At 44.2% G+C, this 14,982-nt stretch overlaps 1 protein-coding gene across 2 annotated transcripts in view; it reads right to left on the reverse strand.

The window, feature by feature from the left end:
• Window positions 1-8,604, reverse strand: part of PKD2 (polycystin 2, transient receptor potential cation channel) — a 69,874-nt gene extending 61,270 nt beyond the window's left edge. Inside the window, exon 1 of one of the 2 annotated variants that reach the window (XM_030919311.1) lies at window positions 7,910-8,604. In XM_030919311.1, coding sequence (XP_030775171.1) covers window positions 7,910-8,507 — 598 coding nt within the window. In that variant the 5' untranslated portion in view covers window positions 8,508-8,604. The remainder of the gene's footprint in view (window positions 1-7,909) is intronic. The other variant, XM_010366154.2, reaches the window with a different exon arrangement.
• Window positions 8,605-14,982: the final 6,378 nt, after the last annotated feature.

Consider the following 14,982-nt stretch of genomic DNA (forward strand, 5'->3'; position numbering starts at 1 on the left):
GTCCAGATTTCAGAGCGGTATAAAGACTCAAATCCGTATGAACTATCAGTTCATTGTGATAGCCTGACCAAATTCTCAGTGTATTTATATCATGAAAGAATCCTCCTTTTGTGCTAAGACACATGTGAGTCTCATTTACAAGAATGAATACAATCCTTCCTAGTATTCATTTGAATTGCAGGGACACTTTTAGAAAGGGAAGTGGCTTTTTATCTATATCTGTCCATTTTCTATAGAAATATCACAAAGAGAGAATGATATAATGATAAATCTATCACCTAGATCCAACAATCTCAACTCAATGCCAATCCTAGTTCATTTACATCCTCACCCATCTGATGCCACTGCTGATCTGACAGGAGGTAGTAATGCTCACTAGCCTGCTGCTCACCTCCTGCTCTGCGGCCCGGTTCCTAACAGGCCACAGACCATTACCACCCCGATTATTTTGGAATTATCTTAAGTAATATTGACTCCTGAATCTTGAATTTCTTTCTTTTCTTTTTTTTTTTTTGAGACAGTGTCTTGCTATGTTGCCCAGGCTGGTCTCGGATTCCCAGGCTCAAGCAATCTTCCCGCCTCAGTCTCTTAAGCAGCTAGGATTAAAGGTGTGTGCCACCATGCCTGGCCTGAATCCTGAATTTTTTTTTTTTTTTTTTGAGACGGAGTCTCGCTCTGTCGCCCAGGCTGGAGTGCAGTGGCGCAATCTCGGCTCACTGCAAGCTCCACCCCGCGGGTTCACGTCATTCTCCTGCCTCAGCCTCCTGAGTAGCTGCGACTACAGGTGCCCGATACCGCGCCCGGCTAATTTTTTGTATTTTTAGTAGAGATGGGGTTTCACTGTGTTAGCCAGGATGGTCTCGATCTCCTGACCTTGTGATCCGCCCGCCTCGGCCTCCCAAAGTGCTGGGATTACAGGTGTGAGCCACCGCGCCCGGCCGAATCCTGAATTCTTAATCAGTCATCTCCTGAGGTGCAGACAAGTATATGCTACAGTTAACATGTAGTTCTACCTGCATATTCTCTAGACAGCTCACTCACCTCCCCAAAAATTGGTTTCTTTTTCTTTCTCTGAAAATCTACTCTTTCTGTCTGGGTTAATGGTACCATGCCAGAAATTTGGGTTTCACCCTAGAATAGGCCTTCTTCTTATCCCTCCCATGGAGTTGGTTCCACAGTTCTGACGGTTTTTATTTCTCTTCTATCTAGTTTCTTTCCATCCCAGCTCATATGTCTTGGTTCCAGCCCTCGTCACCCCTCCTCCTCTTGGTCAGCCCTCTCCTGACCTAGTCTGTTGGCCACCAACCTATCCACCTCACCCTATCCTCTACACTGTTGCAAGAGTCATCTTCAGATTGACAAGTGATCGTATCAGCCCCCTAAGCTTGAAGCCCACACTTGCTCCAACTGTCTACAGGAAAATGTGCCCATTCCATGGCGGGAGTTACAGGTTTGCTGTAACAGGAACAGGTCTTGTTCCTGTCATTTTTCCCTCCTTGTATTCCCCCCTCATTCTTCAAAATGTAGCTCAAGTTTTATTCTCTCTGGAAACCTTCTCTGACCTCTCCAGGTAGATCTGATCCTCTCGCTCTCTTTTTTTTTTTTTTTTAGATACAGGCTGTCACTCTGTCACCCAGGCAGGAGTACAGTGGTGTGATCACAGCTCACTGCAGTCTCAATCTCCCAGGCTCAGCTGATTCCCCCACCCCAACCTCCCAAATAATTGGGACTACAGGCATGTGCCATCCTGCCTGGCTAATTTTTGTATTTTTTGCCACTCACTACGTTGCCCAGGGTAGCCTTGAACTGCTAGGCTTAAGTGATCCTCCCATCTCAGCTTCCCAAAGTGTTGGGACTACAGGCATGAGCTGCTGTGCCTGGCCTGATCCTCTCTTTGTTGGAATCCTCCCATATCTGGGAACTGGCATTGCAATGACTTACTTATACCTCTGTTTTCCCTACTAAACCCTGAGCTCCTTGAAGGTCAAGACCTTGTACTATTCATCTCTGCATCCCTAGTACCTATCACAAAAGAAAGTCCCATAAATGTTTTTTACTGCATGAATTCTGTTACTGACACAACCTTATCACAACCCCAAAGGGTAGCAAGCCTCCCTCAAAAAAAATCCCCAGAGTAATGAAAATACAAAGTCTGCTTGTTCAAAATTATGGTGCAAATAAAAAAGGAAAGGGAGGAAGTGATGGAGTAAAGTTCAGATTAAAAATAAAGGGAAAGTCACAACAGTCAGAAGGTAGAAAAAAACTGTAAATGCCCATGAACTGATGAATGGATAAACAAAATGTGTGTGTGTATATGTGTGCAAACTTCCTTTTCATGACCGAATAGGATTTCACTGTGTGTGCACAATGTGTGTGTACACACACAATGAAATCCTTTCGGTCGTAAAAAGGAAGGAAATTTTCATGTATGGATAAACCTTGAAAATATTATGCTAAGTGAATAAGTTAGACACAAAAGATCAAACATGGTCTCATTTCACTTATATTAGGTAGCTAGAATAGGGAGACTCACAGACAGGGAAAGTAGAATGGAGGTTACCTGGGACTCGGGCAAGGGGGAATGGGGAAACAGGCAGTTATTGTTTAATGAGTACACAGTTTCTGTTTGGGATGATAAAAGCTCTGGAAATAAATTGTGTTAAGTCCATTTACATAATATAATAAATCTCTTAATGCCACTTAACTATATACTTAAAATGGTTAAAATGGCCAATTTTAGGTTATGTATATTTCACACCAATTTAAAAAAAATAAATAGAGAGGCAGGCTCTCCCACTGCCTAGATCAATTAGAATTCTGGATACATGGACTGTGTTGGTATGATTTATCCTGCATGTCCTAATAAATAAATGTTCATAAACTAAAGAGATGCAGACAATTGCTGGCTAAAGTTAGGTTTGGGCACTACTGGCATATAGCACAGTGGGTGAGAAACACTTTGAACACAAAGTGCCTGGAATTAAGTCCTTACTGCAACATCTACTAGTTGTGGCCCTGGGCAAGTCATTTAACCTTTAGAAGGCTTAGTGCCCTCAACAGTAAAGTGGTGATGGATGATAGTTTTTTCTTCACAGGTTGTTGTGAGGATAAAAATGACACTATGAATATAAGGATTTTAACACAGTGCCTGGCACACAGTGAGCAATAAACCATTATTTCTTTTTGAATTTAACAGTCTGGGGCAGGGTTTCTCAAAGTCTTCACTCCTGGTAATTTGGGTGGGGGAATGCTTTGTACGGTGTGTGGGGGGGACTGTACTGTGCATTGCAGATTAGTAGCATCCTTAACCTCAAACCAGGAGATGCCAGGGGCATCCCCCCAGGTATGACAATCAAAAATATCTCCAGAGATTGCCAAATACCCCCTGAGGGGCAAGACTGCCCCTCCCTCCCACTGAAAAGCTGTAATTTAGGATAATGCTCTTCTGGTGATGGCCTAAGACTAAGTTCTGAAGCCTCAAGACAGGCTAAATTCATCAGTCACTGTGTATAGACTATCACAAGCAGCAGCTAAGAGCGGGGAGTCAGATGTTTGCAGTTTCTGTGTGGTAGCATCAACCAAAGCCAAGTTCAAATCTTTTTTTAAGTTTCAATAACCTTTCCAATAATTAGTTATGCTTCCCTTTACACATCAAAAGGGAAGGCAGAAAAAATAAAAATTACATAAATTGTGGCAAAATAAAATAATTGCATGGGAGGTCACTTATTAAACACAATCAGCACACCAATTTCAATGTCAAGACCCAATTATTTTAGGAGAAATAAGAGTCGACTTACTATTTCATTTGAGTCTGAGCACTAATAAGGCCATCGCTAGCCATCTATTGAAATTCATTTTTTCCCTCCTGGGCACATGGCTACATTACATTTTCCAGCCTCCCTCGTAGGTATCCTTGGCTAAATAATTAAGAACTTTGTCCAGCCTGTAATCCCAGCACTTTGGGAGGCCAAGACGGGCGGATCATGAGGTGAGGAGATCGAGACCATCCTGGCTAATACGGTGAAACCCTATCTCTACTAAAAAATACAAAAAACTAGCCGGGCGAGGTGGCGGGCGCCTGTAGTCCCAGCTACTTGGGAGGCTGAGGCAGGAGAATGGCCTAAACCCGGGAGGCGGAGTTTGCAGTGAGCTGAGATTCGGCCACTGCACTCCAGCCTGGGCGACAGAGCGAGACTCAGTCTCAAAAAAAAAAAAGAACTTTGCCAATGGGTCATGACTGAAAGTGATGTGGGCCATTTCTAGGACAAGGCCTTTAAGGAAACAGCAGTGGCAAGCCTTCTTCACACTCTCCACCAGAACCTACATGTGGCTGTTAAGCTTTGACCACAGAGGCAATGACAGGGCCCTGGGAGAGCCAGCAGGGAAGAAGCCTGGATCCCTTAATAACCATATGGGGGAAAGCTGCTGCTAACCTGGAATACCCTCTCCGAAATGTTACATGAGCAAAAAATTAACTTCTTGTTCTTCAGGGTATTGAAGGGGAGGGAGGTATCTGTTTTAGCAGCTTGGCCTACCCTTACTTGTACAGCTAGTACTTCATAGTTTCTCTAGGAAAAAAAAAAAAAAGCCCAAGAACATATGCCTAAAATAACAAACAGGAACTGACTTTAACAGGTTGATACATTCAGAAAAATATTCAACTTCTGAAATTCAGAAAATTTTATGACTCAGAGTGCCACATTTTATCTTTGTACTGAAAGAGTTTGTTAAGAAAAGAATAAACAAATACCTGAGGATACTTTTAAGTCTGGGCTTCATCTTTAAATCTTTCAATCATCCTTGGCTTCCTTTGGTCCGGGCCCTCTTCACCTCCTTTCTGGCTGCCTCCTACAGGTCTTCTTGCCTTCTGTCTCCCTCTGCCAAGCTCTCCTGTACACCATGCTGCTGACTCAATTTCCTTTCAGCATGTTCTGTTCCTGCTCAGAAACTTTCAACTCCTTCCTAATATTTAGGGATACATTCTCAATTCCTTGATGAGATACAATGCATCCTGCAAACAGGCCTCAACAGGCCTCAAACATGTCTTCTTTCTTTACTATTTTACTTCTCCTAAGAAGATAGATCTATCTACTGTAGAAGAAGCAAAATTGACCATTTGTCCATCTTGGATTGATATCATTAAACAACAAACCAGAGCATGGTGAGGCTAGAAAAGATCCTTGGAGGCTAGGTTCAACTCCTCCATTTTATAAATGAGGAGCTCAGGTAGTCTGAGTGAGTCATACAAAGTCACAAAGGCAAGAGACTTCCAGGGAAACTCTGACCACTCCAAACTTCGGTCATTTCTCCTACCTTTAAAAATTGCAAGTTACTTTCTGTTCTGACCCTAGGGCACTGCTTACATAGTGCATATAAGATTTCGGTCATTAGTATTCAAAGGGGGCAGGGGGAATCTCAACCCATTCATGGCTACTTTTTTTTTTTTTTTTTTTTTTTTTTTTTTTTTTTTTTTGAGACGGAGTCTCGCTCTGCCGCCCAGGCTGGAGTGCAGTGGCCGAATCTCAGCTCACTGCAAGCCCCGCCTCTTGGGTTTACGCCATTCTCCTGCCTCAGCCTCCCAAGTAGCTGGGACTACAGGCGCCCGCCACCTCGCCCGGCTAGTTTTTTGTATTTTTTAGTAGAGACGGGGTTTCACCGTGTTAGCCAGGATGGTCTCGATCTCCTGACCTCGTGATCCGCCCGTCTCGGCCTCCCAAAGTGCTGGGATTACAGGCTTGAGCCACCGCGCCCGACCATTCATGGCTACTTATTTTACTTTTCTGGGTTTTCGTCCATAGGAAAACAGTGATATGCTATTCTAGTTTATTTCTTCATAGCAGCTAGCACAGTGCTATCTTCACAGTGGGTGCTAAATATTTAACAAATGTGCTTATTGAATAAGTGACAAGAATATCAATTATATTTCTTCATAAAAGAAAGGAATAACAATTTATTTAAAAATTTTATATAATTAAAACTCTTCAGCTAGGAGCAGCAGCTTGCACCTGTAATCCCAACTACTTGGGAAGCTGAGGTGGGAGGGCAGTTTGAGCCCAGCAGTTTGAGGCTGCAGTGAGCTACTTTCGCTTCCCCGCACTCTAGCCTCGGTGACAGAATGAGACCCTGTCTCTTAAAAAAAAAAAATTCCTCAGTCCTGAGTCTGCTCGCCTACAAATCAGACCACTGACACACTTTCATTAGAGGTTTTATGACTATGAGCTTATTCATTTTGTTTCCTGAAATTTTTCTTTAAAAGAAATAAATTTACATACATACTCATATGAAATATGTATTTCATTTCTCTATATTCTATTATTAAGTTTATTCAAACAAAGTTAGGTGTGTTATCAAATTCTTAAACTGAGTTAAAAGATCATGCAACTTACCATTATTTATTAATTTAAAAGGAACTTCTGTCTCATTTCAGTGAATATTTTTAAATGCACATTTTAAATGGTGTAAAATAACATATAATTTAATTAATCCAGTTTTGAACCTTAAAAAGTGTGTTTTATTAATCATTAATCTGCTAACACAGGTTATCCGAAAAGAATCTTTTGTTCCCCGCCATGCCTTGAATTAACTAGTGTAAGTACCTCCATAAAAGAAGTACCAAAATGTTTACATTTATATTTCTGAAGCGCTAACACATGGCAAATACATGCTGCACATTTTATGTCTTCACTCATTTAATTCTCTCAACGAGTCAAGGACTAAGCGTTATGATCATCTCTTTAAAAAAAAAAAAATCAAAAAATTGGGGCTCAGAGAGGTTAAGTAACTTGCTCAAGGTCATACAGCAAATGAGTGGTGGAACTGGGATTTGAGTGTAGGCCTGACCTGGTTTTAATCACATTGCTGTAACAACACCTGGATTGTTTTTGTGCAAGACTTTCAAACCTGACAGGTGGGGAAGAACAAGAAAAACTCAAAACAACTGAGAATGGAAACTCTTAAAAATATCGATTAAAATAATTTGGAGGGTAGAAGCAAACGTGACACTTTTCCAAGGATATCTCTGACAAAATTTGTAAAAAGATAATTTCCTCTGGTATTGGAAAATTCATGTCCTCTTACTGGGCACTGACAAATTTGAAAATTCCTCTTCTGCCTTTTGTAGAGCTGGGCGCTCTGGACTCATACATTTATCAGTGGCTATCTGGTGACTTCATCATTTTGGTGGAATTTCAAAGAACAATTAATTTAGTTATTTAAAAACATACTTCAAATTTTTTTAAAACAATGTAATCTTTCCTTTGCAACTGTTTTTAGAAAAATGTCTAGAATCAGAAACGGCCAAATAACCTCACGGATATTATTTTATTCTATTTGTGGTGTTCTCAACAGCTCCCACTCCCCAAAACAAACACACACATCACCAAAAAAATTCATCAATGACAATCTGCCACACTCCTCCCACAACTTGACATTGTATGTTCTGTACTGCTGCCCTTTTCAGCCCGGGACAACGCAGCATCCAGGTAAGAAAGAAGAAGGAAACCACGGGTGACTGTAATATTTTCCTTTACATTCTCTGACATTATCAAATATGCAGTTGCAACTGCCATCAGTTATACTACAAGTAATGTTCATTTTTTCCCCTACAAGAAAAAAAAACAAACCCAGATGTACTCTTTCACTCTAATTAGGCTTTCACTAATTTTCAGTTAAAAAAGGACTATGGTGACATATCCTAAAGAAGGAGGTATTCAATAAATGTGCACCAACAAGAGCGCAGTGGAATTCCGCGCTGGGTACCGGAAATTGGGCAGGATTAGCGGAGGTGGGGAATGCGCTTCCAAGCGAGGCGCAACGCAGAAGGCATGCGAGATGGAACCCGGGGAGCGGCCGCCACTGGCGCCGGCCGTTCAAGTTTGTGCATCGGCAGCTGCGGGTCGCGCGCTCTTACCTCGCAGCCCGCGAACCAGCCTCTCCGCCCAGGCCACTCGGGGCGCCTGCCCGTCCAGGGGGAGGTGGCGATGCAGCGGGTCCCCACCGCCGGCCGGGCTGGGACACGGCGGGCCCTGGTCCTCTCGCCGGCGCCGCCTCCCGCTCGGGTGGCCCGTGCTGTGGTAGCCCCCAAGCCCCCGGCCCCGCGCGCCTGCGGAGCTCACGGCCGACGAGGCCGCCGACCTCCGACTGCCCGGGCGCCACTCTACGTCCATCTCCACCACCATTCCGCCTTCTTCCCCTTCCACCTCCTCCTCCTCCTCCTCCTCGGCCTCGAAGCCAGGGTTATCGCGGCTCCACGCCTGCCGGGAGCACGACGAGAGCGGAGGAGAAGGGGAGGCCGAGGCTCCGGCCGGGGGGTCCCGCGCAGCAGCCTGCCGGATGCGCTGCATCTCGATCTCCAGGCCCCGCTGCTCGCGGAGGCCGCCGGGGGCGGCGAGGCTGGCACCCACGGCCGCGCAGCCCGCCATCAGCCGGCCCGGGTCCGGCGCGCGGGGCGCGGGCGGCCGCTTGGCGTCCCCGGGCTGCTGAGGCTGCACGCGGCTGGAGTTCACCATCGCGGTCACTGGAGTCCGGCGCACGGCTGCCCGGCGCCGCGCTCGGCGCTATGCGCCTCAGGAGCCATGTTCCTTTCTTCACGGCGTCCGCCGCCTCCTGCTCCCCGCCCCCGACCGCCCCGCGGTCCCGCGTACCCTCTCCCGCCCCCTCGGCCCGCCTCCTTCTGGCCTCGCCCCGCCTCGCCCATCGGCCAAGGAGCGCTGAGGGGGGAGGCGCGCGGGAGCCGCCCCCGCGGTCTTCGCGCTTGCCCTGCGGCTCCCGGCCCCGCGTTCCAAGTGGAACCGGAGCCCGGGCGCGGGCGCCCACATTCCATTCCCGGGAAGGCCTGGGAAGGGCGGGAGTCGCTGACCCGCCCGCTCACCCGCCCGCCCTCCTGCAGGGAAAGGGCTCCTGGAGCTGTCGCTGCCTGCCCGACGCCGAGATAACTCTTGGGTCCCCATTAACCACTAGCCACTTCTGCCTCGATTTACCAAAGTGCAGGGAAAGAACATTTTGGTGAGATGGTGTGAATTAGTGACATCCAGCCTGAGCTGAAGTCTCCAGCGGGGCAAAGAAATCTTTTCATTTGCAAACTACCAAGGCTGACTTGGCTGTGCATTTGATGGGCCTCCTGCCCCTGATTCTGCTGGTTTGGACATGCTTTCTCGATCTTTGGTTGGCTTCTCTCTCCACACATTGTGGGGATCCAGGGATTCGTCTTAGGACTCTCGGATCGCTGGTGCCTCCACCGTGATCTCCGGTCTCCCCGCGGCCAGCACTGACTTATAGCAACAGAATCCTGCATGAGGGCCTAGGCACAGGACTTTGTTTCCACTCTTCTGAACACATCTAACGAGATGCTCTGCAATTGTCTGAAACTTAACCTACCCTAAGCCATTATCTTGTCCCCTTCTCTGGAACCTGCTTCACTTCCTTCCTGTATCCCCAGGTGAGGTTTGGGGCTTCGCTGTCCTCCTCACTTCCCAGGCCACTCTTCTTCATGGGAAGGCTCGCTGTTTACCCTCCACCGCCTACACCTCATCTTCTTGTTACTTTTGTCCCACAAATATCTCTCTGATGTGATCGCTGTTACTCACTCCTGCTGGCTTGATCTTATGTCTTGCATTATTGCACATTAGAACGATTGATCCCTGTCAACTCCATCCCTATTCTCCACGTCGGTGTCCTCACTATTTCCAGGTTATATTGCAGAACCAAAGCTGCTTATTTGTCACGTTGATGCTTAGACACCTCTGTGGGCTTCTGGCAGCTTAAAGGATACAATTTAATTTCCGTGGTTTGGTTTAGTAAATTCTCGGATTCTGCTCCTGTATTTGTTTGTTAGGGCTGCCATAACAAAGTACCAGAGACTGGGTGGCTTAACAAAAATTTATTTTCTCACCCCGTCTCTACAAAAAATACAAAAATTAGCAAGCTTTGTGGCGTATGCCTTTGGTCCCAGCTACTCAGGAGGCTGAGGTGGGAGGATCGCTTGAAGCAAAGGATGTAGTGAGCCGAGATCAGGCCACTGCACTCAGGTGACAGAGTGAGACTCTGTCTCACAGAGAAAGAAAGAGAGAGAGAGAGAGAGAGAGAGAGAAGAAAGAGAGAAAGAAAGAAAAACAGGAAGGAAGGAAGGAAATAAAAAGAAAAGAAAAAATGTATTTTCTCACGAGGTGTTGGCAGGGCTGGTTTCTTCTGAGGCCTCTCTCCTTGGCTTGCAGATGGCTCCGCTTCTGTGTCCTCACACCCTCTACCCTCTTCCCTCTGTATGCATCTGTGTCCTAATTGTCTATTCTTATACATCATATTGGATTAGGGCCTACCCTCATGACCTTGTTTTCACTTCATTACTTCTGTAAAGACCCTGTCTCCAAGTATGGTCATGTTCTGAGGTACTGGGGGTTAGGACTTCAACACAGAAATTTTGGGGAGGACACAATTTAGCTATAACAGCTCTTAATCTATTCCTCTACCATGGCCTCCCATGCCATCCATCCACCTTAGCGAATTACTCATTTGTTCCCTAGGCACATATAACATGCTGCTAATATTTAGGTAGTTATGGCTACCTATTACCTGATCCTGCAGTTTGTTAGTTTAGACATTCATGTTCTTCTCTTAACTGTGAGCTTCTCAAAGGCAAGACTGGTGGGTCTGGAGCACAGCCCTGGCTCATGCTATTCATCAGTTCATTCTGAAGACATTTCCTGTGCCCTGAATTCAGATCTGGCCATGTAGAGCGGAGTATGATACGGCCCTGGCCCTCAAGAGGAGACAGACCAAAAATGAGAGATTACCAAGTGGATTAAGGGTTATGGTGCCTGTCATCCAAGGAACTTCTAAAGCTGAAGATGCCCTGAATAGCACTACCATCACTGCAGAGTCAAAGGATTATTACAGACACATTCCAGTAGAGGAGACCCAGGCCTGGAAAGAGAATGCAGAATCTGAGCTAAAGGGCCCTCTGGAGAATAGGCCTAGTACAATGTTTTCAAATTGTGATCAGAAGATCTCCAGCATCACTTAGAGCACTTGCTAAAAATATAGATACTGGGTCCCCATTCCAACCTTTTTGACTCAGAATCTTCCGGATTCCAGTCCTGAAATTCTGAATCTTCACAGGGGAATCTCAGTCATCCAAAGTTTGAGAAGCACCAATGTGTTCCAAATGGAAGAAGTTTCATAAATATTTCCCCTGTATTTCTATACTTCACTGTTAGCACTAGTGAAGCAATCATCTGGAATCCCAGACTTAGAAGAAACTTCAGTGGTCTTTGAGTCACACTTACTCTGGGCTTGTGCCTGCAGTCACCAATTCGTGGTAAGGACCCTGGAACCAGACTGCCTGGATTCAGATTTGCTCCCTACTTCCTAGCTGTGTGACCTTGGGCAAGTCACTTCATCGCCTTGTGCCTCCAAAAATGAGGATAATGATAATACCTACCTCATAGGGTTGTTGTGAGGATTAGGTGAATTAATACATGTGTTTTAGTTCATTTGGGCTGCTATAAAAAATACTATATACTGGGTGGCTTATAAACAATGAACCTTTATTTTTCACAGCTCTGGAAGCTGGACGGTCCAAGATCATGCTGCTAGCTGATTTGTTGTCTGGTGAGAGTCCACTTTCTGGTTCACAGGCTGCACCTCCTAGCCGTGTCTTATGGCAGAAGGGGCAAAAGAGATCCCTTGAACTTCTTCTCTAAGGGCACTAATCCCATTTGTGAGGGCTCCACCCCCATGGTGTAATCACCTCTCAGAGGTTCTACCTCCTTATACCATCACTTTGAAGGTTAGGATTTCAATGTATGAATTATGGGGGAACACAAACACCCAGACCATAGCATGTGGAACAACACCGTCTGACATGTACGTGCTAATAGTGTTAGAACTAATCTTAGCTCTTATATCTTAATTATGATAACTATTTTCATCTATTATAATTGTTTTTGTGGATGTCTTTGTTTCAGCTAGGCTGTGAGTTTCTGTGAGGCTGTGAGGGCTCCATGCCCATCCTGGAGGCTTCCATGACAAATACTTACTAAGCACCTACTATATGCCAGGCACAATACTAGGAGAGATGGCAATTCATTAAATAGGGGAAAAGCCCAGCTCTCATAGAGGTGAGCTTATATTTTACAGGGTTTGAGGGGATTCAGAAGAGAGATTGCCCAGGCTGGGATGGGTAGGGAAGGTAGGTAGGGCCAAATCATGGGAAGTCTCAGATGCATATTAAGGAATACAGACTATCTATAGTTAATGATATCATAAATAGGCCTTTTTTTTTTCTTTCTATAGTGTCAGTTCCTATTTAAAACAAAATCTGGAATCTTCTTCCTGAAACTATATCCTCACCCTTAAAAGAATTCAAATTGATTGGAAATGTGTCTGCACATACATAATTTAGAGTTATATGTGTGCTTACCCAAAATTTTCTTTACAAAGTATTGCAAGAAATGTAATCATTAAAAATTCACAGCAATTTGTGTATAATACCACTTAAATAGCATTTGTTTCATTGCACCCTAAATCTTACATTTTGGAGTTTCAATATTAATTTCAATCTTAAGTTTCATAAACCCAGCACCAGCCATCTCATTATTTCCTGTTCAAATACTTTATTCATTCCTTCTGGCTTACTAAGGTTCCCTTTTGTGATTTTATGTTAATTTGTTTCTCCCCTTTAGAGTGCCCAGCTTTTGCTCAAGCAGGCCCTGAGGCTGTAAATTTCTCTCCCTACCCACAGAATTCCTTCCTTTAATACCCATCTGCAGACATTACTTCTCATAAGAAGTTTTCCATTATTAAATAAGTGACATGCACCAAGTTTTTTTCATCTCATTGCCACAATCCTGTTGTCACATTACAAACTTCCATCGTCTGCGGGGTCTGGAACTATCAAGTGGGATAGATAACATGGCCTGGCTGCTGTTTTTTTTTTTTTTTTTTTCATCAGTGTGCTAGATCTTCCTGGACACGCTGCACAAATCCCACCTCAGTCTCAGTGCCACCGTGGACTCTGGAATGGGCCGTTTTAAAAGGCAACCTTAAGCACTTCAGTCTAATTTAATATTAGTGGCCTCCACACTTCTGACTCTTGTATTATTAGAATTGCCTGTTTGGCTTTTATTTTCCAGTGTGAACTAATGAAACAGACACGAACTGAAGTACCCGTTGGTTTCGCGGTCTCCACCTCGAAAGGAAATCCAAAAGGAGTTTCTGGCATGTGTGGTGTTGCTTAGCAATTTACCCAAACAAACATGTTTCCTCCTCATTTTTTTCCCCAGTACTTATTTATTCAAGAACATTTTAAAATCAGTTTTTACCACTTAACATCTGAAATCATTAGAAGAAAATCTGGTGTTTTGGGCTTTGTGAGAAGAACTGCTAACCACAGTAAGACTTTGACTTTACTTTGTTTCTCATTTTGCTGCTTTAATAACATAAAGCTAGAATTTATGGCCTTCTTCCTGACTAGGTTTTGGTTTGGATTGACCTGCATACATCCCTGTCTCTGTGGGGGTTATCTTGGCACCATAATTGGCAAGCACCGTGATCTTAATGACCTAATCTCTCTATCTCAATTTCCTTCTGTGGATAATGAGGTTAAATACTCATCTTATAAATCCCCCACGGGATTTTTGTTGAGAACTAATGAAGGAATATTAATACATTTATAAACATTTACTGAGTGTCCACTACATGCCAGGCAGTGTGTTGCATTCCAGAGTGACAAAGATAAGACATGATTCCCAACTTCAACAGGATCAAGTCTTATAGTTTAACTGCCTGGAAACATCCTTAGATCATTCTCAACTTCTCTACCCACAAAAACTTAGGAATCTTTCTAGACGCAGACTTCGTCTCTCCCTGGAACCTTCCATAGATACAATCTTGACCGCTAGCCTGAATTTACATGCCTCTCTACCCTGTAAACCTTTATTCCAACATTTTCCACCTTATACTGAAAGTATCTGTTCACATAGACATCTTCCTGAGTGGCACATAAGCTCCTGGAGAGCAGGGACCCTGGCTTATTGAATCCATCATTTAGCAGCTCGGCAGCCAGTCCACGTTCTAGTGCAAGTTTTCTTGGGGACAGCCCCACCCTCCCACCCCAGCTGCCATTCTTAGCCTATGTGTGTCTCAGGTGGGGCTGACACCACTGCTAGCTCCCAAGTGGTGATTGTGGAGCTCAGGCTTGGCCAATCAACATCACGTCCCCTTGGCCCCTGTGAATGGTATTTCACAAGTATGTTATGCTGTTCTGTTAAAAAAGATTAGGCCAGAAATTTTTTTCCAGTTATTGGAAAAGAAAAGCTTTTCTTCCCACCAGATTTAGAGTTGTAAAGATATAAGTCCAGATGAGCTGGCAGCCAAAATGTTGATGCCCAGGGGAAAAATGGCACCAACACTAGAGATACAAAAAATATTTATAATGTGGATACTGGAACAATACTAAAATTGAACTAATGTTTGGGTGGCCATGCTATTTAAGAACATTATGAAATACATTTTTATTATGTGCCATCTCCTGATTTTGTCAGATGCAGATATGATATTTATTATCTATATTTTTGTCCAGATTCAAAAGAATTTTGAACAATGTGGGGTCAAGAATGGAGTTATTTGAAATACTGTGTGAGGCTCTTCTCTTCATTAACTCTAGTTTATTCACTAATACCCTTTGGGTATAGTTGTTTTTTAAAAAACTTTAAATCCAATTTTCACTAGCCCAGATTTTTCCAAAGCTTATCAGAATTTTTTTTTCAAATACCTTTTGATGCCAGCATGAATGAGGCTTCCAGCATTCCCAGATCTACCAGACTTTTCAGAGTATCTGTTTTATGTCCACTTTGTACAATCTTAGATATGATTAGGATGCTAAAGAAGTTGTTTATGCCCGCAAGAAGCTTGTAACTAGCTTGCTATACATGGATAAAACATTTAACCAATAAGAGCTGTATGACATTCTTCTGGGAAGGTTTTTTT

This window comes from Rhinopithecus roxellana, chromosome 2 (genome assembly GCF_007565055.1).
Source record: "Rhinopithecus roxellana isolate Shanxi Qingling chromosome 2, ASM756505v1, whole genome shotgun sequence".
In the NCBI taxonomy this organism is placed as follows: domain Eukaryota; kingdom Metazoa; phylum Chordata; class Mammalia; order Primates; family Cercopithecidae; genus Rhinopithecus; species Rhinopithecus roxellana.